The sequence below is a fragment of the Python bivittatus genome, unplaced genomic scaffold (assembly GCF_059951505.1).
Source record: "Python bivittatus isolate LINGU-HERP-01145 unplaced genomic scaffold, Pbiv_v1 ctg000090_np1212, whole genome shotgun sequence".
NCBI classification, from domain to species: Eukaryota; Metazoa; Chordata; class Lepidosauria; order Squamata; family Pythonidae; genus Python; species Python bivittatus.
The window spans coordinates 5464522-5486328 of NW_028277046.1; the positions used below are offsets into that span (position 1 = coordinate 5464522).

General features: G+C 58.6%; 1 protein-coding gene across 3 annotated transcripts in view; it reads left to right on the plus strand.

Annotated features, from left to right (window-relative positions):
* UBR4 (ubiquitin protein ligase E3 component n-recognin 4) overlaps positions 1-21605 on the plus strand; it is a 60774-nt gene extending 39169 nt beyond the window's left edge. For all 3 annotated transcript variants that reach the window (XM_088136854.1, XM_088136856.1, XM_088136855.1), the window contains exons 69-106: positions 438-609; positions 866-1010; positions 1580-1665; positions 2073-2160; positions 2263-2456; positions 2880-3119; positions 3434-3572; positions 4078-4203; positions 4302-4430; positions 4786-5129; positions 5558-5648; positions 5967-6051; positions 6335-6462; positions 6720-6849; positions 7130-7287; positions 7472-7581; positions 7709-7850; positions 8217-8298; positions 8414-8587; positions 8973-9094; positions 9774-9971; positions 10249-10329; positions 13706-13793; positions 14274-14401; positions 14601-14708; positions 14909-15028; positions 15972-16162; positions 16497-16670; positions 17177-17276; positions 17678-17896; positions 18006-18119; positions 18255-18397; positions 18675-18800; positions 19073-19267; positions 19809-20033; positions 20472-20562; positions 20931-21093; positions 21195-21605. In XM_088136854.1, coding sequence (XP_087992980.1) covers positions 438-609; positions 866-1010; positions 1580-1665; positions 2073-2160; positions 2263-2456; positions 2880-3119; positions 3434-3572; positions 4078-4203; positions 4302-4430; positions 4786-5129; positions 5558-5648; positions 5967-6051; positions 6335-6462; positions 6720-6849; positions 7130-7287; positions 7472-7581; positions 7709-7850; positions 8217-8298; positions 8414-8587; positions 8973-9094; positions 9774-9971; positions 10249-10329; positions 13706-13793; positions 14274-14401; positions 14601-14708; positions 14909-15028; positions 15972-16162; positions 16497-16670; positions 17177-17276; positions 17678-17896; positions 18006-18119; positions 18255-18397; positions 18675-18800; positions 19073-19267; positions 19809-20033; positions 20472-20562; positions 20931-21093; positions 21195-21259 — 5414 coding nt within the window. In that variant the 3' untranslated portion in view covers positions 21260-21605. The remainder of the gene's footprint in view (positions 1-437; positions 610-865; positions 1011-1579; positions 1666-2072; positions 2161-2262; positions 2457-2879; positions 3120-3433; positions 3573-4077; positions 4204-4301; positions 4431-4785; positions 5130-5557; positions 5649-5966; positions 6052-6334; positions 6463-6719; positions 6850-7129; positions 7288-7471; positions 7582-7708; positions 7851-8216; positions 8299-8413; positions 8588-8972; positions 9095-9773; positions 9972-10248; positions 10330-13705; positions 13794-14273; positions 14402-14600; positions 14709-14908; positions 15029-15971; positions 16163-16496; positions 16671-17176; positions 17277-17677; positions 17897-18005; positions 18120-18254; positions 18398-18674; positions 18801-19072; positions 19268-19808; positions 20034-20471; positions 20563-20930; positions 21094-21194) is intronic.
* The last annotated feature ends 202 nt before the right edge of the window (positions 21606-21807 follow it).

Consider the following 21807-nt stretch of genomic DNA (forward strand, 5'->3'; position numbering starts at 1 on the left):
ACAAGTCTTTCTGTGCACAGTCAGGCACCCTTTTACAGGGCCTGATGTTGGGGAAGGAACAGTGGCAGGCTCTGTTCAGGTGTTCAAGGGAATATCGAGGGGGAGGAGGTTGAGGGGGCACGTCTGCATCCAAATGTTGACCCCACCTGGTGCTCTTGAGCTGTGAAAGGACTGCAGATCTTCCCACTCCATCAGGGCAGGCATTCTGGTCGTCCCCAGAGAGCCGACAGGAAAGGCTAAATGACACCTGCTGGAGCTCACCTTTGGAAAGGTTGGCGGCTCCCCTCCCAAAGGCCCTTCTGCCAAGCCCAGACTGGCGAGGTCCCTTCTCCCTCCTGCCCCCATCCCAGAAACGGGGATTCAATCCGGGGCTCCCGGCAGGCAGGCAGGAGCTCCTATGCCGTCCCTGGACCCGCCTTCTCTCTGGCTCTCCCCAGGCGAGGGTTCCTCTGGCAGCCAGGAAGACCAGCTCTGCACGGCCCTGGTGAACCAGCTGAACAAATTCGCCGACAAGGAGACCCTGATTCAATTCCTGCGCTGCTTCCTGCTGGAGTCCAACTCGTCGTCGGTCCGTTGGCAGGCCCACTGCCTGACCCTCCACATCTACCGGTGAGTAGCCCAGCCCTTTGCACGCGTCGGGATCCCTGGTCTCGTTCCCGGTGGCGGTCTCCCTCCCCTTGGGCCGAGTGGAGGAGAGCCCCCGGAATGTCATTTCCGCTGCGCTTGGAGACCCTTGACTTAAAAAGAAAGGCCCCAGGACACGGAGAATAAATGACAAAGAGGCGGAGTCCCACAGAGTGCGGTCATAAATCCCAGTAGGACGCCCCTCAAAGAGCAATCACTGACCGAGGGAAACTCCCTTTAGGAACTCAAACAAGTCCCAGCAAGAGCTGCTGCTGGATCTCATGTGGTCGATCTGGCCGGAGCTGCCGGCGTACGGGCGGAAGGCCGCGCAGTTCGTGGACCTCCTGGGCTATTTCTCTTTGAAAACCCAGCAGACGGAGAAGAAGGTAGGAGCGCTGAGAGGGCCTCACCTCTCCCTCCATTCCGAGCATCCGCGGCTGTTTCTGCATGGGAGGTGGGGTGCTCCCGCACGTTTAAAGTGTTTAAAACCACCGGGCAGTTTTGCCACCACACCCATCTGGGGAGGGGGGGCATTTTGGTGTGACTTGCAGCCTTCATTGCAGCGACCCTGTGAGGCAGGCTAGGCCAAAAGGAGGTGACCCAGGTGACATCAGCATTCAGAGGCCACCTTTATTTTACTTATTTATTTATATTTTGAATTTAGGCGCCGCCCATCACATGAGGAAGTGACGCTGGGTGGTCGCTTGCTTGTCGGGGCTCAGACAAGCTTGCTCAGACCTTGCTTGTCTGAGCCCGGGTGCCCCGTTTGTAGGAAGGGGACCCACCTACCTGGGTGCTAGAAAGCTAGAGAAGGTGCTTTGCCACCCCTTTGGTTCGTTCTTCCCAGGACCTCATCTTCTCCAGGGATGCGGGAAGCGGCAGTTTTCCGTAGCTCGCTTGGGTTTGCTCTGTAGGATGTGCTCGGTCTCTCTGATTTTGGGTTGCTTTGTCTCAGTTCAAGGAATACTCCCAAAAGGCCGTGGAGATCCTCCGGATGCAGAACCACATCCTGACCAATCACCCCAACTCGAACATCTACAAGTGAGTGTCGCTCGCTCCTGCTGGTGCGTTCAAAAGCGGAAGAGAGCTGGGAGGGGCGGGGTGGGGTGGGGGGGCTTCTTGTGCAGAAGGTACACTGCCTAGAGGTGGGAGGATGGACTTGCCTGGCCAGGGCTGACAAAACCGCCTGCGCAGCCCCTGGAAAACGTCCAGAATTAATTCTAAGCTGTCTTTTTTCGTGTGACTGAGAGGCAAAGCCCCAGGGTGCCTTATTGGAGAGCTATTATCCTATTTAATTCAGTTAAATGTCAGTGAAAGGAAATCTAGAAATCTGGTCCTGCTTGTGAATTGGAATGTCAAAGGCCTGCAGCATAGAAGGAGAAGGTCCAGCTAGGTGGGTCTCTGGCCTGACCAGAGTCTTCCCCTCCCTTTCTCTCCCGCCGTTCCAGCACCCTCTCCGGCCTGGTGGAGTTTGACGGCTACTATTTGGAGAGCGACCCTTGTCTCGTCTGCAACAACCCAGAAGTGCCTTTCTGCGTAAGTGGCCCCTTCCCCATGCCGGCCCTGCGCTCTCCGGCCCCGGCAGGCCTCCAGCCCCTTCCAGCCCGTCTCTCCCTCTCTCTCTCTCCTTTCTCGCAGTACATCAAGCTCTCCTCCATCAAGGTCGACACCCGGTACACCACCACCCAGCAGGTGGTCAAGCTTATCGGCAGCCACACCATCAGCAAGGTGACGGTCAAGATCGGAGACCTGAAGCGCACCAAGATGGTACGGACCATCAACCTCTACTACAACAACCGGACAGTGCAGGCCATCGTGGAGCTGAAGAACAAGTAAGGACGGAGGGATTCATGAGAGACAGCTCGAGATCTCTGGCCAGAGGATGCATTTGCTCCTCAGCCCCAAGCTGCAGTGGATCCCCTGGCACACCTTGGTGTTCCTCTTAGGGTTTTGCAAAACACCTTCGCAAACAAGAAGAACTCAGAGATACCTACACATCTTTCTCAATCACCCTCCCCGGCTCTATTTATCCAGCGCTGCTGGGGCAGAGGGGAAAAACAGCTTAATTTTCTTTTCTCCCTCCCGATCCCGAAGCAGAAGATAGGTCTCTCGATTCTTCCTGTTTAACAGGGGATTTTCAGCAGTAACGGTAGCAGGAGTGCTTAGTTTTCCTGGGGGGTGGAGCAGAACAGCAGAACTCGCCTTCCATGCCCAGTTTTCATTGTCAGCCTTCCCCCCCATTCTGCACGTTTTAGGCCAGCCCGCTGGCACAAAGCCAAGAAGGTTCAGCTGACTCCCGGCCAGACCGAGGTGAAGATCGACCTTCCCCTGCCCATTGTGGCTTCCAACCTGATGATCGAGTTTGCCGACTTCTACGAGAACTACCAGGCCTCCACGGAGACCTTGCAGTGCCCCCGATGCAGCGCCTCTGTCCCCGCCAATCCTGGAGTGTGCGGAAACTGCGGGGAGAACGTCTACCAGTGCCACAAGTGCCGGTGAGTGAGCAGGGGATCGGCCGTGGCTTCCTGGGACGGGGGATGCGGTGGGGCCCAGCTCCCCAGGTCCGGAGGTGGGCTAAGGGAACTCCAGGTGGAGGAAGCAGAAGGCAGTTTTGAAGGAAGCCCTCTGGCGACCATCTTCCCCACTTCTCCTGCTCCATAGCGACAGAGGTCTTGGGACCCCCCGGTCATTAGCTGGGCCTTGGTTTTTAAAATCCCACGCCCTGCCAGCTTTCTGAGTTTGGGGCATCTCTTTGGGGAGAGGGGAGCGACGAGATTTCCAGCGGGGCACTCTTGGTCCTGATTTCCAGGTCGATCAACTACGACGAGAAGGACCCCTTCCTCTGCAACGCCTGCGGCTTCTGCAAATACGCCCGCTTTGATTTCATGCTGTTCGCCAAGCCGTGCTGCGCCGTGGATCCCATCGAAAACGAAGAGGACCGGAAGAAGGTCAGGGCTGTGGCAGGAGGAGACCCGCCTTTGTGTGTGTGTGGGGGGGTGTTGCTGCCTTGCCCCTCCAGAAACAAATCCAGCTTTGCAGAGCCTATTCCACCCCAGACGCTGCATTCTGGAGACTCCAAAGTTGTGCTGAACTGCACGCACATCCCTTGAGATGGGCTCCGTCTTGGCCCTTCTGTGGCTTTCCCTGTTCCCGGGAGCTTGCGGTTGTGCTCAGACCAGGAGCAGCCCACTCTTGTTAGGGCGGGAGGGAGAGCTCGACCTGTGCAGTGGGGTCTGAAGTGAGCCAGTGAGCCTCCATTGGCCGCCTGAGAGCAGGCACCCTCCATCTGCCCCTAAGAGGGCTGGATCCCTTCTCCCCGACTTAAGGCTTAGATGCCTGCTTGGTATGGCAACCGAGCCAAGCCAGCAAGAATCTGCGCCTTGGCTAAGCGAGGCCTGAGAAGCCCGCTGTGGTCCAGGAGTACAGCAGACGCTGCTGTGTTTTGCCCGCCAGGCGGTGACCAATATCAACACCCTCCTGGACAAGGCTGACCGGGTGTATCACCAGCTCATGGGCCACCGACCCCAGTTGGAGAACCTGCTCTGCAAAGTGAATGAGGCCGCGCCTGAAAAGCCGCAGGTACCAGGAAGCGGAGAAGCCACCCCGGGTGGGCCAGGGAGGCGAGGGGATCCTGGCCTGACTTCCCTTTCCCTTCCCTTCTCTTCCGGCCCCACCAGGATGACTCCGGGGGCAGCGGAGGAATCAGTTCCACCTCAGCCAGCGTGAACAGATACATTCTGCAGCTGGCCCAGGAGTACTGTGGCGATTGCAAGAACTCGTTTGACGAGCTCTCCAAGATCATCCAGGTAAGCCCTTCTGCGAGGCCGGCGCCAGTGCCGGGGCCTCTCCGAGCATGCTGGGGCGGTGGCCCCAGAATTCCCCATTGACCTGGCCTTCCCCACCCCAAGCCACCACTTCCGGAAGCTGCCCAAAGTGGTTGGCTGTGGAGGTCAGAAAGGGTCCCCAGGCTGGCGGATCCAGGCCAGGCTTTGTCAAGGTAGCTGCTGGTCAGTCGTAGGCTGCTCTGGCCGAAGTTTGGCTCCTTGCTGGGATGATCATGTGGGAAACCAGGGGCAGGAGCCGCCTTTGGTTGCCTGAGATCCCACCCGGGTTGCGCCTCCATCGTGGCTCAGCCCTCTCTCGTCTTCGTCCTCTCCCCAGAAAGTGTTTGCCTCCCGGAAGGAGCTCCTGGAATACGATCTCCAGCAGAGAGAGGCCGCCAGCAAGTCCTCCCGCTCAGCAGTCCAGCCCACCTTCACCGCCAGCCAGTACCGTGCCCTCTCGGTCTTGGGCTGCGGCCATACCTCCTCCACCAAATGCTATGGTTGCGCCTCAGCTGTCACAGAGCACTGCATCACGCTGCTCCGCGCCTTGGCCACCAACGCCGCCATCCGCCACATCCTGGTCTCCCAGGGCCTCATTCGGGAGCTCTTCGACTACAACCTGCGCCGAGGGGCCGCCACGATGCGGGAGGACGTCCGTCAGCTCATGTGCCTTCTCACCAGGTGGGAGAGTGCTTCGGGCCTCCCTGAGCTGGGCGCATTCCCTCCTTCCCAAATTGTTTGGCCCTTTTGAAAGCATTGGTAACACTTGGACCCGGGCAGCTTCATTCACTGAATTGGCTTTGCCTGACGGAGAACAGGGCCCTTGGCCCGTTGGGCAGAAGCGGAAAGGCCGTGTACGTATTTGGTCACCCAGGAAGTCCTGTCTGGCCAGCTAAGTACTGGTTAAAGCTCGTTTGACCGCAGAGGCACCTGCTTGGGCCTATCGGCCTGTTTCTTGCAGCTGCCGAACTGGCTGGTGAGGCTTTCAAGCCGTGTTCTCCCAGGAAGGATGCCATGGGTCTTGGTGTGTCTGTGTGTGTGTTGGGGACATGGCTCCGTATGGCGCTTTAAAGACCCCTTTGTTGTTTTATCCTGTGTCTGGAAACCAGAGACAACCCAGAAGCCACCCAGCAGATGAACGACCTCATCATCAGCAAGGTGTCTGCAGCTCTGAAGGGCCACTGGGCCAATCCTGACCTGGTGAGGAGCACTGGCCGCCTGCTTCCCCTCCCTCCCTCTGGGATCACACCTTGGGCTGGGGTCCCTCTGTAAAGGAGCTTTCGGCCTCGGCGCCCCTGCGACTGCCCTTTCCGCCTGGCGAAGGGCCCCAAAGGGATGGACCAGCCTCAAGGCCTTCCAGGCTCCATCAGCAACCTGGAAACGCAGCTGCGTGCGTTTCTGTCCTCGCTTCCTACTTATGGGGACTGCGCAGGGATAAAGGGAGCGCTTCTTCATCTCTTGACACACACACACTCTCACACACGCATCTTACCCTTTCCCTCTTCTCCCCCCTCGCAGGCCAGCAGTCTTCAGTACGAGATGCTGCTGCTGACAGACTCTATCTCCAAGGAAGACAGTTGCTGGGAACTGCGGCTGCGCTGCGGTGAGCTCCGGGGCTCAGCAGGCCAGCCATTGTGGGGGGAGAAGGCCAAGAGAATCTGCTCCCCCGGGTGCTTTTGGGAAAATGGGCGGGCCTCAGTCTCCCCTCCCTCTCGAGGCACCAGCCCCACCGGAACAGAAGCCTCTCCTCCGCCTCCTTGCTTCTGAGGGCAAAATGAAGCGCAGGAGCCCCTTCCTCTGCAGCGGTGGGTCCACCCGTGCAAGGGGGAAGTTTTATTTATTGGGCTTCCGATCCCGTCCTGACCCCGCTGTTCGCTTTGCTCCAGCCCTCAGCCTCTTCCTCATGGCCGTGAACATCAAGACGCCGGTGGTGGTGGAAAACATCACGCTCATGTGCTTGCGCATCCTGCAGAAGCTGATCAAGCCCCCGGCTCCAACCAGCAAGAAGAACAAGGTACCTGCCCTGCTTGCCCACCCCCACCCCCACCCCTACCCCTCTCCCGGCCTTGGAGCCAAGGGGAATGGCAAGAACTTTCCACGTGGCATTTTTGTCCAAGGGCCTGGGGAGTGCTCGAAGGCAGAAGCCAATCCAGTTGAGCTCTCTGGCTGAGGACCTAAAGCTTTGTAGGCAGGGTTTTCAGGGCCAGCTCAACCGCCCAGCGTGGGCAGCCTGTTGCAGCAGCCCCTTTCAGACTCTTTCTGGCTCCCCAGGACGCACCTGTGGACTCCCTGACCACCGTCAAGCCGTACAGCAATGAAATCCATGCTCAGGCCCAGCTGTGGCTCAAGAGGGACCCCAAAGCGTCCTACGAGGTGTGGAAGAAGTGTCTCCCTGCCAGAGGTACGCCCCCCCCGACTTGCTTCCTCCCATGACTGTAAGAGAGAGGCCGAGGGTGCTCAGCCTTCCTTGTACGAGCTCGCTGGTCTGCAAAGCCTGCTCTGGAGTCCGAGAAGAGCAGCCATTTGGCCTCAGGAGCAAGCCCTGCCCTGCCCTGCCCTGCCCTGCCCTGCCCTGCCCTGCCCTGCCCTGCCCTGCCCTGCCCTGCCCTGCCCTGCCCTGCCCTGCCCCTCTTTGCCCGCGGCTGGAGCTCCCTTCAGCTTGCGCTTTGGCCCTCCTTTAGGCCTTGAAGCCAACGGGAAGTCCCCCGGCCGAACCGAGCTTCGGCACCTGTACCTGACGGAGAAGTACGCCTGGAAGTGGAAGCAGTTCATGAGCAAGCGGGGGAAGAGAACCTGCCCCCTGGACCTCAAGCTGGGACACAACAACTGGTTGCGGCAGGTAAGACGCCCTGCGCACACTTGCTGGGGGATGAGGAAAGGCCGCTGGCTTGGAGAAGGCGATGCCGAGAAGCAGAGCCATCTTGAGGGCCGGGGGAGTGAGACTTCACGATGTGGAGGCTGGGGGCACAGGGGAGGGGTGGAGTCCATGCCATGTGCCCAAGGAGCATCTCTTGCCCTTCTAGGTCTTGTTCACCCCAGCAACGCAAGCAGCCCGGCAGGCAGCCTGCACCATTGTTGAAGCTCTGGCCACCATCCCCAGCCGGAAGCAGCAAGTCCTCGACCTGCTGACCAGGTAGGGCTGTTGCAGGACCCTTCCATCCTCTGGGGGACCTGGGCCCGGCGAATAAACCATTTCCGCTCTCCTTTGCCTGCGTTTGGCCTTCTGACTTCCGGATGGCCTTCTCCTGCCTTTCCCCCAGCTACCTGGATGAGCTGAGCGTGGCAGGCGAGTGTGCCGCAGAATACCTGGCCCTCTATCAGAAGCTCATCAAGCCGGCCCGCTGGAAAGTCTACTTGGCAGCCAGGGGAGTCCTGCCTTATGTTGGCAACCTGATTACCAAGGTACGGAGCCTGTGGCTGGAGGAGCGGGTGCTACCCTTCAACTTCGTTTTGAACCAGTAAAACCCCCTCGCTGGGCATGCCAGGGAACTTGGTTGGTCCTCCAGGGGTTGCTGGGCACTGTCCCTCATCGGTCCATCCAACAGACAGTGGTCAGCGATCATGGGAAGGGGAGTCCAGCAAGATCTGGAAGGGCTACAGCTTCCCACCCGCTGGTGCAGGGCAGTTGGACCTGAGAGATTCAGTGAAGACTCTTGAAGTTCAACAACTTTTGGCTGCCCGTCCCCCGCTCCCAGGGCCCCTTTTGGTCCCCCCTGCCCCAGCCATTCTGTGCCTCTCGCCTTCAAGGCTCGTGCGTCTCTGTTTTAGGAGATCGCCCGTCTCCTGGCCTTGGAGGAAGCCACGCTCAGCACCGACCTGCAGCAGGGCTACGCTCTGAAGAGCATCACCGGTAGGGGCAACCGCGAGACGTTCCCCCACCCCTGTGGTCTCCTTGGGCTCTGGGGAGCCCTGGGCCGAGTGGGCCGGCCCCAGTTGGTGAGCGTCCCTTCCTGCCCTCCTCCCAGGCCTCCTCTCCTCCTTTGTGGAAGTGGAGTCAATCAAGCGTCACTTCAAGAGCCGCCTGGTGGGGACGGTGCTGAACGGCTACCTCTGCCTGCGGAAGCTGGTGGTGCAGCGCACCAAGCTGATCGACGAGACCCAGGACATGCTGCTCGAGATGCTGGAGGACATGACCACAGGTAGCCGGGCCGGGGGCAGGAGGGGGCCCCCCTCAACCCGCTTTCTGAGCCCCAGCCAGCCTGCTCCAGCCCCAGCCTGAGGAGAGCAGCCTCTGGCCTCTCTGGGGCCGGCTGGAGGGAAGGGGCCGGCTCTTGCCAAGGGGGCACGTCACAAAAAAGGAACCGTCAACCACAGCGCCTCTGCTTCCTTGGCTTTGGGAAGTAAAACTGTTTGGGGTGGGGGAGAGGCTTCCTTGTTCTCAGTAGAGGCTCCTGCGCTTTGGGGACCCCGATGGTCTCCCCTGTCAGTCCCGTCCGTCCAGCCCAGGGAAGAAGCTGCTTTGGGGGGCACCTTGGTGAGCTGCGCTCTTCCCCCCTCACTTTCTTCCGTTAAACTTGCCTGCAGGCACAGAATCTGAGACCAAAGCTTTCATGGCTGTGTGCATCGAAACAGCCAAGCGCTACAGCCTGGACGACTACCGGACCCCCGTCTTCATCTTTGAGCGCCTCTGCAGCATAATCTACCCGGTAGGTGGGCAGGCTGGTCCGGATGGTCCTGCCTGGCCAAGGGGCCAAGGGGGACGCTTGCTCCGTTTCAGCTCTGCCTCGCTCAGCTTGCCCCTAAAGACCCGGGGAGCCTCTGCTTTGACTGCTTGTGAGAGGCTCCCGGAGGCCTGGACAGCCGTGATGGGTTCAGGGGATGGCTGGTCACCCCCTTGCTGGGGGGCCCACGGCCACCTTTCTATTGCCCAGGACAGAGAGACGGAGAGGAATAGCTCCTCTCCTTTAGATGGGTTGGATTATAACTTCCATCATCCCCAGCCACCTGCTCGAAGGGCACCAAGATGGGGTTCCTTCTGTCCCCAACATTAAATCAGGGAGGAGTTATACGAGCGAGGAATGCCAAGCGAAATCCTACAGTGATACCATGGGGGTCTTCTCAGAGTAATTCTGCCATTGGAATTGCACCGGGTGGCGTGAGGAGTCACAGGCAGGCCAGCTGGGCGAGGGCAGAGGGGCAACAGGCCGCCTCTTTGAAGTGGAACTTGCATCCCCCCAGGAAGGATAGCCTTAAGATGGGCCTCTGTCCTGACCCTCGATGCCCGATGAAAGACAGGGGCAGGGATGGGCATCTGTTAGCCATTGGTGGCCCCCAGAGCCAGGCCAGGACCCTCTTTTTCACCCCTGCGTTGTGGCTGCCTTTCAGGAGGAGAACGAGGTGACGGAGTTCTTTGTCACCCTCGAGAAGGACCCTCAGCAGGAGGATTTCCTGCAGGGGCGGATGCCCGGAAACCCCTACAGCAGCAACGAGCCGGGCATTGGGCCGCTGATGCGGGACATCAAGAACAAGATCTGCCAGGACTGCGACTTGGTGGCTCTGCTGGAAGACGACAGCGGGATGGAGGTGAGGAGGCTGACGGGTGACAACATGGCGCGGTTGCCATGCTTGAGAAAACATGCAGCCCCGCTTTGCTTATTAAATGCGGCTCTCTTCATCGGCCGTCTGTGCAGGGCAGCCTTGTAGCTCTGTAGGGTGTCATGTGCTTTGGGTATAGACGCCTCGTTTCTAAAACGCAGCCGCCGTTCCCCATTTTTAAAGTAGCATAGCAGAAAAACAAAGATCGGCCTTGTTCACCAGCAGTCCCCTCCCACCTATGTAAAACACCTCCTGTTTCTTTCAGCTTTTGGTGAACAACAAGATCATCAGCTTGGACCTCCCGGTGGCCGAAGTGTACAAGAAAGTCTGGTGTCCGACGAACGAGGTAAGGTTTTGAACTGCCCGCTCTTGGGGCGCCTCGCACGCGGGTCATTTTCTCCCTGCGGCCTCTCACTTCCCTGACTCGGGATTTGCAAAAGCCTTTGGCTGCAGCTCTCTGTGGGCACAGAGAGGGGCTGGCTTTTTTCCCAAGAGCCTCTCCCTGCTTCCTCCTGCTCCTTTGCCCGTGGGAAGGCCGTGCTGCCAAGGGCACATCATGCTCCCTCAGCTGATGGCATGTGCCACGCTCCAGAGCGTGTGTTCACCTGCGCCATCGTTGAGTGTTACGATCGAGCTGTTTTCTCCACTGTCCAAGGACTTGATCCTTATCGGTGGAGAAAGCCCATTTTAGCAGGCGAAGAAGAACATCTGTCAACGGAGGTTAGCATAAGCTGGTATGGAAAAGTAGGCTAGGGTTTGCTCCTGGTCAGAAGTTAGTCCCAAACAGCTGCGCTCTCTCTGCGAGAGGGTTGCTTTGCCATCTGCTCTGAGCCGAAACAGCACGCGGTGGGTGATTTGTAGCCTCACAAACCTGCCGGTGAACTCTCTGCTTACGTTACTAAAAAGCATTATAGGAAAGCTTTGGTTGATCAAATCCGTGATGAGAAGCGGAGGTGGCCGGCCTTGGGCCCCTCCCTCAGATGGATTCCCTTTTCTGGTACGGCCTGCCTTTAATTTCCGCGGCCTGCTGCTCCTGTTTTGTTTCCTGTGATGCGCGTAACCTTGCTTAGCCTGAAAGGGAATCAGGGATGGGCACATATGTGTGTCAAAAGGGTTGTGGATCAGAATTAGGAGGCAGATAAGATGGTATTCCATACCATAAACAGCATCCGGTTTATCGTATGAATGATTTTATCCCAAAGGAGAAAAAGGGTCATGCCTGCGTGCTATCAAGAATTCAAAATACCTTTGTAGGCAAGCATTTTGGGGAGGGGATTAAGGACTTGATATCTTTGCTTTAACTCTCGGTGCCAAACTTTGGGTATTATCCTTTAGAAAGCCTCTAGGAATGAATATGTTAAAATAACCCTGCCTTGTCATCGGAGTTCAAAAGAATCTCATGGTTGTCGAGAACGCAGTTGGGAGATTAATTCATTCAGATGCATGTCTCCAAATGGCCTGCGTTAGGGATGTTGTGACAGCTTTTCGAACAAAGGCCTGCGTTTCATCCTTGAGCGCTAGAAAGCCCTGTAAACGGGTGGGAACGCTGGGGCCTTGAGTTTGATTCCTGTCCCCTTTGATTTCCCCTTCTGTGCCTGGATAGGCATGGGAGGGAACGCTTTATTTATTTATTTACTGTATTTATGCGGCCGCCCATCTCACGCAAAGTGATTCTGGGCGGCGAACAACAATTTCACGTTCTGCTTTTCGCACTCAGTGGCCGTTGGCTGTCTCCCTTACCAGGCGCTGCCGTTGAGTTTCGGTGTAGTTCTGCACCCATGCACTCTTGCAGGGTGGCAACAGAGAGCTGGGCTTGGCTTGTGTGTTGGGACTGCCAGGACCTTGATAACCCTTAGAGAACCTTCCTTTTTGCCCGAAGCGAAGTTGTGATGCTCTTTGATTGATGACACCAAACCAAAAACCTGTGCAATTGTTTAAGAGTGTCTCTGGTTAATCAATTTAGAGGTTAAGAAAACTTCTGGAATAGCAGTCGTAAGCTCCTGGCTATAGAGGGACTTAATCTGGTCACAGAATTAACCCATTTTTCTGGGTTCACGCAGCGCCTTGTACCGTACATTCACCTAACCAGCTAGACTCACCCAAAACACTGAGCTGCAAGTCATCTAGCCCTGACCTAGCTTGGCATTAACCCAGGAAATTCTTAACTGACCTGGATACGTTGGTTGTGCCAACGCAGGCTGTGCCCCTCCACTGTTCTGTAAAGGCACTGTCATCCGAATTAAGACCGCTGGCTTCATCTCTATGCACCCGCAGCTGGCGAGAGCAGGCGTTCTCCCTCCGAGAGGAAGACTTTATGCTTTCGCTCTTGTTTTTAAAAGCTGGCCGTGGCCAACCCTTGCCTCACATGGCGAGATAAACGGCTGGAGAGGAGATGACCCAACCCAGCACACGTGACCTGCAAGGGCCGAGCCGCACAGCTGCCTACCCAAAGCTCGGGGCGGAACCGCATTGCTGTCAGCGGACTCGTTTTCTTCACTTCGCTTTTTCCATCAGTTTTTTCCCTGCGCCCCCCACCCAATCCTCTCTCTTGGCTTCCTGGAGAGGAACGGTGGCTCCCAAGAAATTCTCCCCGGGACCGTGTGGGTTTCCCTTGCCTCAGCCTTTGTTGCTCGCCCTTTTACTGGCGCTCCCCGCGGGGCCGGTGAGCCGCAGATTTCCCCTTGGGGGCTTCCCCAGCCGCTCTCCGAATCTCCCCTGACATTAAGCGCCGCGGCTTATTCGGCGTTGGGCTTAGCGGCAGACTTCTTGACAGGTCCCCTTTGCTCTTCCCGCTTCCCCCCCAAGTCTCCTCCCCCCCAGCGAAGGAAGGAACGGCGCCCCCCTTCCCTCACCCCCCATTCTTTTCGGCTCCCTGTTCAGATTTAAATGATCTTAAAATGGAAACTCGCCCTCTGCAGCTGGGGCCTCCTCGGACTTGAAAGAGGTGCTGCCTCCACGGGGAAAGTTGCAACAAGGCCCTTCTTTGATTTGCCACTTTTCTAATACCCAGTTGGGCTTAAAAGCTTATTAAATTGTCACTTTCTTTCCCACCCGCCCCCCTCCCGTTTTCTTCCCATCAGTAGGAGATTTCTCTTCCCCCACCCTCCCTTTGAAGGTGCCAATCTAATTAACCTGTCATTCATTTCTGCACATTTTCTTTAGTTTCTGAGCATAGACCTTGCCTAGGTGGGTGCGTCCTTGGGGCTTCGGTTGGGTCAAATAGAACGAAAGGACAAATCAAGGCCTTATTCCCAGCCTGTGCAGGCTCCGTCCAAGCCCAGATCTGTGCCAACCAGGGACTCCAACCGCCCCCTTCTCCTTGCAGTTTTTTACGGCCACTTTCTGTGGACTTGCCTGCGCCCACCAGGGTGGCTCATACATCATGTCCTTGGGCTAGATGAAGCTTCTTCCATTGGAAGGGCGTTCCCTGCCCTGCCTCTCCAGCCATACGTAATTTTCATTGCATTTTGGAGTGCTGCTCCTTCCTTTCACCGAGAGGAGCTGGACTGAGCTCCCACATCCTGTCCCTCAGCCCTCTTCACCGCTGCTCCGGAAGTTGCCTTGGGCTGTGATCTTTAATGGAAAGAAGGGGGACAGTGTGAAGTCACCCACGTGACACATGGCTGGCCCGGCCTATCGGAGGCCGACCGTTGAGAATTTCTGTGCCTCCTGGGGCTTTTGTGACCAAAGCCCACCCAGCCTCCCCTTTTTCTCCTTGGCAGGGCGAACCCATGAGGATAATTTATCGCATGCGAGGCCTGCTGGGGGATGCGACAGAAGAATTCATCGAGTCGCTGGACTCCACTACAGGTACCGCTCTTGCTTCTGCCCCAGACGTGAGCGTGTTTAGAGCGGGGTTTCTCAACCTTAGCAGCTTTAAGATGGGTGGACTTCAATTCCCAGAATTCCCCAGCCAGCCACACATCTTAAAGTCGCCGAGGTTGAGAAACCCTGGTTTAGATGTTTGGCCATCAAGTTCGGAACCGAAGTTTGAAAGCTGACGCTGCGTCCTCCACCCTGGCAGTGGGCAAAGGTGTTTCTAACGCCAGGTGTTTGTTTAGCAAAGCCCTGGAAATGTGTCCGCCAGGCCAGTCTGCCCGTCGCTGTTTTAAGCAGGGCACCCAGAAGGTCCTTGAATGGCCTCGTCTTCCAAGGATGCTGCTCCTTCGGGGGCCAGAGGGAGACTTTAGGCCGTGGTGCACCCACCCCCAGAAAAAGCAGCCCGGGTCTCTTCTCCAAGCCTTGTTGATGCCGTTGCCTCTCTCCTGACAGCCTCTTTCTTTTCCCCAGATGAAGAGGAGGATGAGGAAGAGGTTTACAAGATGGCGGGAGTCATGGCGCAATGCGGGGGGCTGGGCTGCATGCTCAACCGCTTGACCGGGATCAAAGACTTCAAGCAAGGCCGGCATCTGCTGACGGTGAGCCGCGTCCCAGCCGCCCATTCCTCTCGGAAGTCCTTTTCTGGTGGGAAGGTGGGGTGAAGAAGACCACCCGTTCCCCCCAGAGGTTGATGGAGGAAGGGTGGCTTGTGTCTAAGGAAAGAAAAAAAGTCTACCGGGCTTTTAGGATGTTAAAAACTGGCCCCTGGAACCTTTGGCTGTCTCTTCCTCTGCGCAGGTCCTGCTGAAGCTCTTCAGCTACTGCGTCAAAGTGAAGGTCAATCGCCAGCAGCTGGTGAAGCTGGAGATGAACACCCTCAACGTCATGCTGGGGACGCTGAACTTGGTGAGCGGCCATGTCCCACCCCCTTGGGGCTGGCAGGCTCGCTCTCTCTCTCCTTCCCCGCTCAGGGGCGAGGAAATGGCGGCGCCCTGGCTGTTTTCTCCTTCCTTATACGGCCTCCCCGCCGGGGGCCAGCTGAGAGGGCGCCGGGCTGGTGGCCCAGCTCTCAGTCTCCAATGTTCTCGTTTCTGCCTTCTTCCTAGGCTTTGGTGGCCGAACAAGAGAGCAAGGACAGCGGGGGAGCGGCCGTGGCCGAGCAGGTGCTGAGCATCATGGAGATTATCCTGGACGAGTCCAATGCGGAGCCGCTGAGCGAGGACAAGGTGGGTGCCCACGTGTAAACCTGTGGAAGGGGCCTTCCAGTCTGCCTTTCCCCAGGGGACAGACCCAATCAGTCCTTTTGGCGTCCCCCCCTTCCCTCAAGCATCTTTCCTGGCCCAGCCTGCTGTGAACCGGGGGGGGGGGGTCTTCCTTGAGGAAAAGGCTGCCCTCGAGCCTCTTGAAAACCCCACAGAGAGCAACAAGATGCTCTCAAGGACTTGAAGAGGCTGGAGCAAAGCCTTGCCTCCCACCCTGTCTTGGGCTGCACAGGGGCCACATGGCTGAGTTCCTTGTCTCCGTTCCCACCAGAGGCCAAAGGCCTGGCCCTTTCCTTTGCCCTGGAGCACCTGGCATTCACCTCGACCCCGCAGAAGGGTTAGGGCTGCAGCTGGGGAGCTTCGAACCCGACTGATCCTTTCTTTTTAATGGGCAGAGGAACAATCAAAACGGGTGGCCTTAGACTCCAGATTAAACCCCCCCCCCAAAGTCTAAAAGAGATTTCCGAGGCAGAAGAATTGCGATGGCTGCCAAGTCTCGGCTGCCCCCGGGCCCTGTCGGCCATTGCCTTCTCTCTCGCATTCCTGCAGCCACTCCAGGGGGGATCACTGCGTGCCGGAAGCCCTTCCTCCCATTTGAAGCTAGGAGCTAAAGATAGAGGGGACTGTGAAAGTCTAAACGCCGGTGGGCTGGCTAGATTGACAGAGCCGTTCTGTGGGGCACACAGGAAGGAGACCGTGGGGATCTTTCCCTGCGTGCCGGGGGCTCCGCTGCCCTTTCTAACAGTGGGCCGCGAGGATTGGGAGCCGAGGATTCCCCGTCCCGAGGGAGATGTTTCCCTCCTCCTGAGAGCAGTGGTTGTATAGGGAGGCAGGGGCAGAGGATGCCAGGCGGGTGCCCAGGAGGTGCCCGGCGGCACCTCAAGAGGACGGGTGCTTCTTTCTGCAGGGAAACCTGCTGCTGACGGGCGACAAGGACCAGCTGGTGATGCTGCTGGACCAGATCAACAGCACGTTTGTCCGCTCCAACCCCAGCGTCCTGCAGGGCCTCCTGCGCATCATCCCTTATCTGTCCTTCGGGGAAACGGAGAAGATGGAGATCCTGGTGGACCGCTTCAAGCCCTACTGCAGCTTCGACAAGTACGGGCAGGCGGGAGCTGGCCAGGAGATGGCGCCAGGAGCTGTCTCCGTGCTCCGCGCGTGTGCGTTGGGGTGCGCGTGCACACACAAGTGGCCTTTCCACGTTGCCCAAACGGAGCCAGTGCGTGTTTGGCACGATGTCTCTCGTGCAGGAAGTGATGAAAGGAGCAAAGGCGGCCTTCCTTCTGAGTGTCATTTTCCCGTTCCCCTCTTCCCAAGCTGCCTGGGACTGGGGGCTTTTTCTGGCCCCAGGAGAGGGGCGGGCTGAGGGGGCCGCGCAGAGCATGACCCGGAAGGCCTTTGCAAGCCCCTTTCTCTGTCGCTTTTCTCTCAGGTACGACGAGGAACACAGTGGGGACGACAAGGTCTTCCTGGACTGTTTCTGCAAAATTGCAGCAGGCATCAAGAACAACAGCAATGGGCACCTGCTGAAGGACCTCATCCTGCAGAGGGGGATCACGCAGAGTGCCTTGGACTACATGAAGAAGCATATCCCCAGCGCCAAGAAGTGAGAGCCCTTCCCGGGACCGGTGGGGATGCGGGGCCGGGCCTGGGGGGCTTCTGGGAGGCTTGGATGCACTGTCCAGGTCTGGCTCCCCCCACAAGGAAAGGCTGGCGGGTTGGGGATAGAGCCAGGTGGTTCTGCAGGAGGCCTCAGAAATCCTCGGCGGGGCCAGGCCCCGTCGTTCACTGAATGTCGGGGGCCGGCAATCCCCGCAAGGGGAGAGCTGATTCCTAATTGAGCAGCCCGTGCTGGGGGGGGAACCTGGGACACTCCACAGGAGGCTGTTCTCCAGCCAGGCCCGACCACATGGCTGCTGGGAGTTGTGGTTTGGCCACATCCAGAAGGCCGTTGTTGTTTGCTTGAGGCCTGGATTTAAGGCCAGCCCCACTGTGTATCCGAGGGAAGCCTTTTTGGGGCAGGGGGGAGGCTTTTATTCCTCCCAGTGGCTGAGTGATGCTCCATTGGGTGCTTCTGCACTGACGGTGGTCAATCGGCTGCCTCCCTGACAGTTTGGACGCCGACGTGTGGAAGAAGTTCCTGTCTCGGCCAGCCCTCCCGTTTATCCTCCGGCTCCTCCGAGGACTCGCCACCCAGCACCCGGCCACGCAGGTGAGGGAGGGCCCTCTTCCTGCCTGCCTGCCTGCCTGCCTGCCTGCCTGCCTGCCTGCCTGGCATACAAACAGCACCAAAGGGCCCAGAGGCTTGTCCTCATAGCTGTCCTTGGGGAGGGCAAAGGGCCTTCACCCCTCCATCCCTTTGCAAACGCACTTCACGAGGAGACACTCCAGAGGCCGTGCGTTTCCGTCACGGAGGAGGTGCAGGGTTGCAGAAGGGGCACAGGGATGCCCCTGGTGGGAGGGAGAGGATTTAAAAGGGGGTGGGGTGCAACAGTTGGGGGGACATTCATAAAGAGAAGAGGTGTTCTCCAGGGGGACGTGCTCCAGAGGGGCCCAGGCTGTTTCTCTGGGGAACCTTTTGATGCTCAACCCTGAACCCCCCCTCCCTACCAGGCACTGATTGGGACCGATTCGATCTCCAACTTACACAAGCTGGAGCAGGTTTCCAGTGACGAAGGGATCGGGACCCTGGCCGAGAACCTCCTGGAAGCCTTGCGGGAGCACCCGGACGTGAACAAGAAGATTGACGCGGCCCGCAGGGAGACACGGGCGGAGAAGAAGCGGATGGCCATGGCCATGCGCCAGAAGGCTCTGGGCACGCTAGGCATGACGGTAACAGGCGCCACTCGGTCGGGGCGGCAGGGCACAGGAAGGCCTTTGGGGAGCGCCTGCCCGACAACCCTGCCACCTCCTCAGCCCCCTCCTCTGCTTGGCTTCCCAGACGAACGAAAAGGGGCAGGTGGTGACGAAGACGGCGCTCCTGAAGCAGATGGAGGAGCTGATCGAAGAGCCCGGCCTGACCTGCTGCATCTGCCGGGAGGGCTACAAGTTCCAGGTGAGCAAGCGGCACCTGGAGCCGGAGCTGCCTTCCCCGCATCCTCACGGGGAGCAGGGGGTGGGTGCCCACAATCGGGCCGGCCCCTGGAAACAGTCGGAGGAGGCCTGCAATATCTGCCCTTTCCTGCCGCAGCCCACAAAAGTCCTGGGCATCTACACCTTCACCAAGCGGGTGGCCCTGGAGGAGTTCGAGAACAAGCCTCGGAAGCAGCAGGGCTACAGCACCGTCTCGCACTTCAACATTGTCCACTACGACTGCCACCTGGCAGCGGTGAGGTAAGGAAGCCCGGGCGGAGCTGGGGCTCGCTGGTCGGCAGCCTCGGAATTCAGCCGGGCCTGGCTTTGGGCCCGAGTCGGTCGCGGCTTCACGCATGAGCAAGCCCACAGAAGTCGGGTGGATCTGGTCGACTAATTTGGGGGGGGGGGTTACCTGTGAGATCGGCAGAAGGAGGCCCCTGGGGTTGGGGCCCTGCGGGAAGGGGAGGCGGCCGGCAGCTCGGGGGGCAGGGAGAGCTTGAGCTCCCGACGGACGCGTCTTTCTTTCTCCTGGCAGGCTGGCGCGTGGCCGCGAGGAGTGGGAGAGCGCCGCCCTGCAGAACGCCAACACCAAATGCAACGGCCTCCTGCCAGTCTGGGGGCCACACGTCCCAGAATCCGCCTTCGCCACCTGCTTGGCAAGGTGAGCTGGAAGAACGCTCTTTCCCGACTCGGCTTTGGCAGGAGGGGGAACACCTGCAGCGTCTGGCAAGGGGCCCCTTCCCACCTGGGAGAAGAAAGGCCTTTAATGTGTCATGCGGTGCCATCTTGCCAAAAAACTCACAGGGGCCTGCCTGTTTTTGTGGCTTATCCCCTTTTAACCTTGCTTTCCCACGGAATCGGTCCTGTCTTGCACCCCGAGTAGGGGTGGGGGAGCCTCGGGGCCCTGATCCGCCAGTGGTTCTTCCCCTGCAGGCACAACACTTACCTCCAGGAATGCACGGGGCAGCGGGAGCCCACCTACCAGCTCAACGTTCATGACACCAAGCTGCTCTTCCTCCGGTTTGCCACAGAGCAGTCCTTCAGCGTGGACACGGGCGGTGGAGGGCGGGAGAGCAACATCCACCTCATCCCCTACATCATCCACACGGTGCTTTACGTCCTCAACACGTCAGTACCCCGAGCCCTCCGCAACGCGTTCGGGCGCTCTTGTAGTCATCGGCTGGCAGGATAGGACCAGGAGAGCCCTGGATGGGGGCAGCTGTGGTGGCTTCCCTGCGTGGATTTGCACGCTTCCCTTCTCTCCCTGCTGCCTTCCTGCGTGCAGAGGGGTTGCGGTGCTGCCCCCAGTGCCCAAATCAATGGGGCTTATTTTTAAATCGGTACCCTTGGAGGATTTAAGGGGTTCGTGAAGGCTGGAGGTATCCCGTGTCAAAGGAAGGATGGCAGGCACGAGGAGACCCCCCGTTGAAGCTCTGGGTCAGCGTACAGAAGGCCAAGAGAGGCCCTTGGGTCCTCTGGTGGGCTGCTCCCTAGTTTGGCCCCTTAGCTAGGAGATACCCCCTACCTACTGCCCCCTTGGGCCAGGCAGAGATGAGGCCTGGCCTGCAAGGGCCTTGCTACCTGTGGGGCAGGCCAGGGCAGGGCAGGGCAGGGCAGGGCTCCCCCAGTCACAGAGCCTCACTCGTCGATGGCCTCTGCTCCTCCCCAGAACGCGTGCGACCTCTCGAGAAGAGAAGAACCTGCAGAGCTTCCTGGAACAGCCGAAGGAGAAGTGGGTAGAGAGTGCCTTCGAGGTGGACGGGCCCCACTACTACACTGTCCTGGCGCTTCACATCCTGCCCCCTGAGCGATGGAAGGCAGTGCGCATTGACATCCTGAAGCGTCTGCTGGTCATCTCTCACGCCCGGGTGGTGTCGCCTGGGGGAGCGAGCAAGTGAGCACCACGGGAGGAGAAGTTGCTTGGGCTGGGCTGGGCTGGGCTGGGCTGGGCTGGGCTGGGCTGGGCTGGGCTGGGCTGGGCTGGGCCGTTGACGTGACCCTTGGCCTAGGCTGAGTGCCTTGACTGTTGGGAAAATGGCTGCCTGTTTCTGGCATAAGAAAAGACGGGCTGCAGGTGCTCAAAAACCGGATTGGATGGCAGCATCTTTGCAGCTCGGGCCATAAATCAGTTTGCGCAGGAAGCTGGAGGGGTGGAGAGGGGGGCTCCAGGCTGCCTGTGTGTTCCCCTCCTGCTGAGTTAGTGTGTGCATTTTCCTGGGCGCCTTTCCCGTGTGGCCTCTCGGCGGTCTCCTGGCACTTACCGCTGGGTGATTCCCCAGCTGAAGCCCCCCACCCACCGAGGGACCTGACTGCGTCTTTCCTCTTCTTGCAGGCTAACGGACAAAGCAGTGAAGGACTACGCGGCCTATCGCTCCAGCCTCCTCTTCTGGGCCCTCGTTGATCTCATTTACAACATGTTCAGAGTAAGTGCTTCCTTGCACCCGGGGAGGCCTGGGCATGCCCCTGGAACGCGTGCACCACCAAGAAGGGGGGCGCTGGGCACAGTCCGGAGTCAAGGGAAACCCACAGGTGCATTCAGCGCAAGCGAGTTGCCTTGAATGGTCCGCCCTCTCCAGTCTGGTTTCAGCTCTGTGGAAGGATAACGGCATACAAGTAGAGATCTGCTGTCCAAATGCCTACAAAGCTCCCAAGGGCCTGTCCTGCCCAGCAAAGGCCTTCCACCCCAGGGGACCATTTGGCGGACTCCCTGTTTCCAAGCTGGGCTTGAGTCTTGGCCGGCCAGCCTGCCTGCCTCAGCTCCCATCTCTCTCTGCTTCCTCTTCCCCTCCAGAAGGTGCCTACGAGTAACACAGAGGGGGGCTGGTCCTACTCTCTGGCCGAGTACATCCGCCAGAACGACATGCCCATCTACGAGGCGGCCGACCGAGCCCTGAAGTCCTTCCAGGAGGAGTTCATGCCTGCGGAGACCTTCTCAGAGTTCCTGGACGTGGCCGGTGAGTGCCGCTGAAGGCAGCTTTGCTTTCTGGTTGCGATCCACCCTGGGTGGGTGCTCGTGTGCATGCGGCAGGCTCTGACTTAACCTGTTTTATTTCAGGCTTGTTGTCAGAAATCTGCGACCCCGATGGCTTCCTCAAAGACCTCTTCAACTCTCTTCCCTGAGCGGCCCCTGAAGAGACTGTTTGACTCCCGTTTTCCCCCCGTATTCTGCCCCCTCACTTCTCAAGGAGCGTTGCAGTTACTTTTCTTCAACCCGCCGTCCCTTGGCCCACGCTTCTTCCCTCTCCTCAACCTCGATCTCGGAGTGATGGATCCCGGCTTGTTTTCTTCCGGGCCGCTGCTCCCGGCTCCTCAGCGTTCCACCTTGCATATTCCAAGCCAGAATGTGCGACAGACTCAAGGCATCCGAGCCTGGTCCATTTTTTCTGCTTCTATGTGTGTGATCATTTTATCAGTCAATAAATAAGTTAAATACAGTCGGAAGGAAACACGTCCGGCCGGTGTGTCTCTGAGCCAGCTCCTGGGGCAAGCCCTTTTTTTCTGCTGACACTTCCATGGAGAATTTAGGAATCCACATCTCCAGCCTAGCCGCTGCAGGAAGCTCTCCCTGATGATACAGCCGTTGTTTCTGAGCCTCCTCTCCCCCCTTCCTGGTGCCCACGGACGTTCCCCTTTCCTGTTTGCCCCGTCCTGTGTCTTTCCTCAGCTGG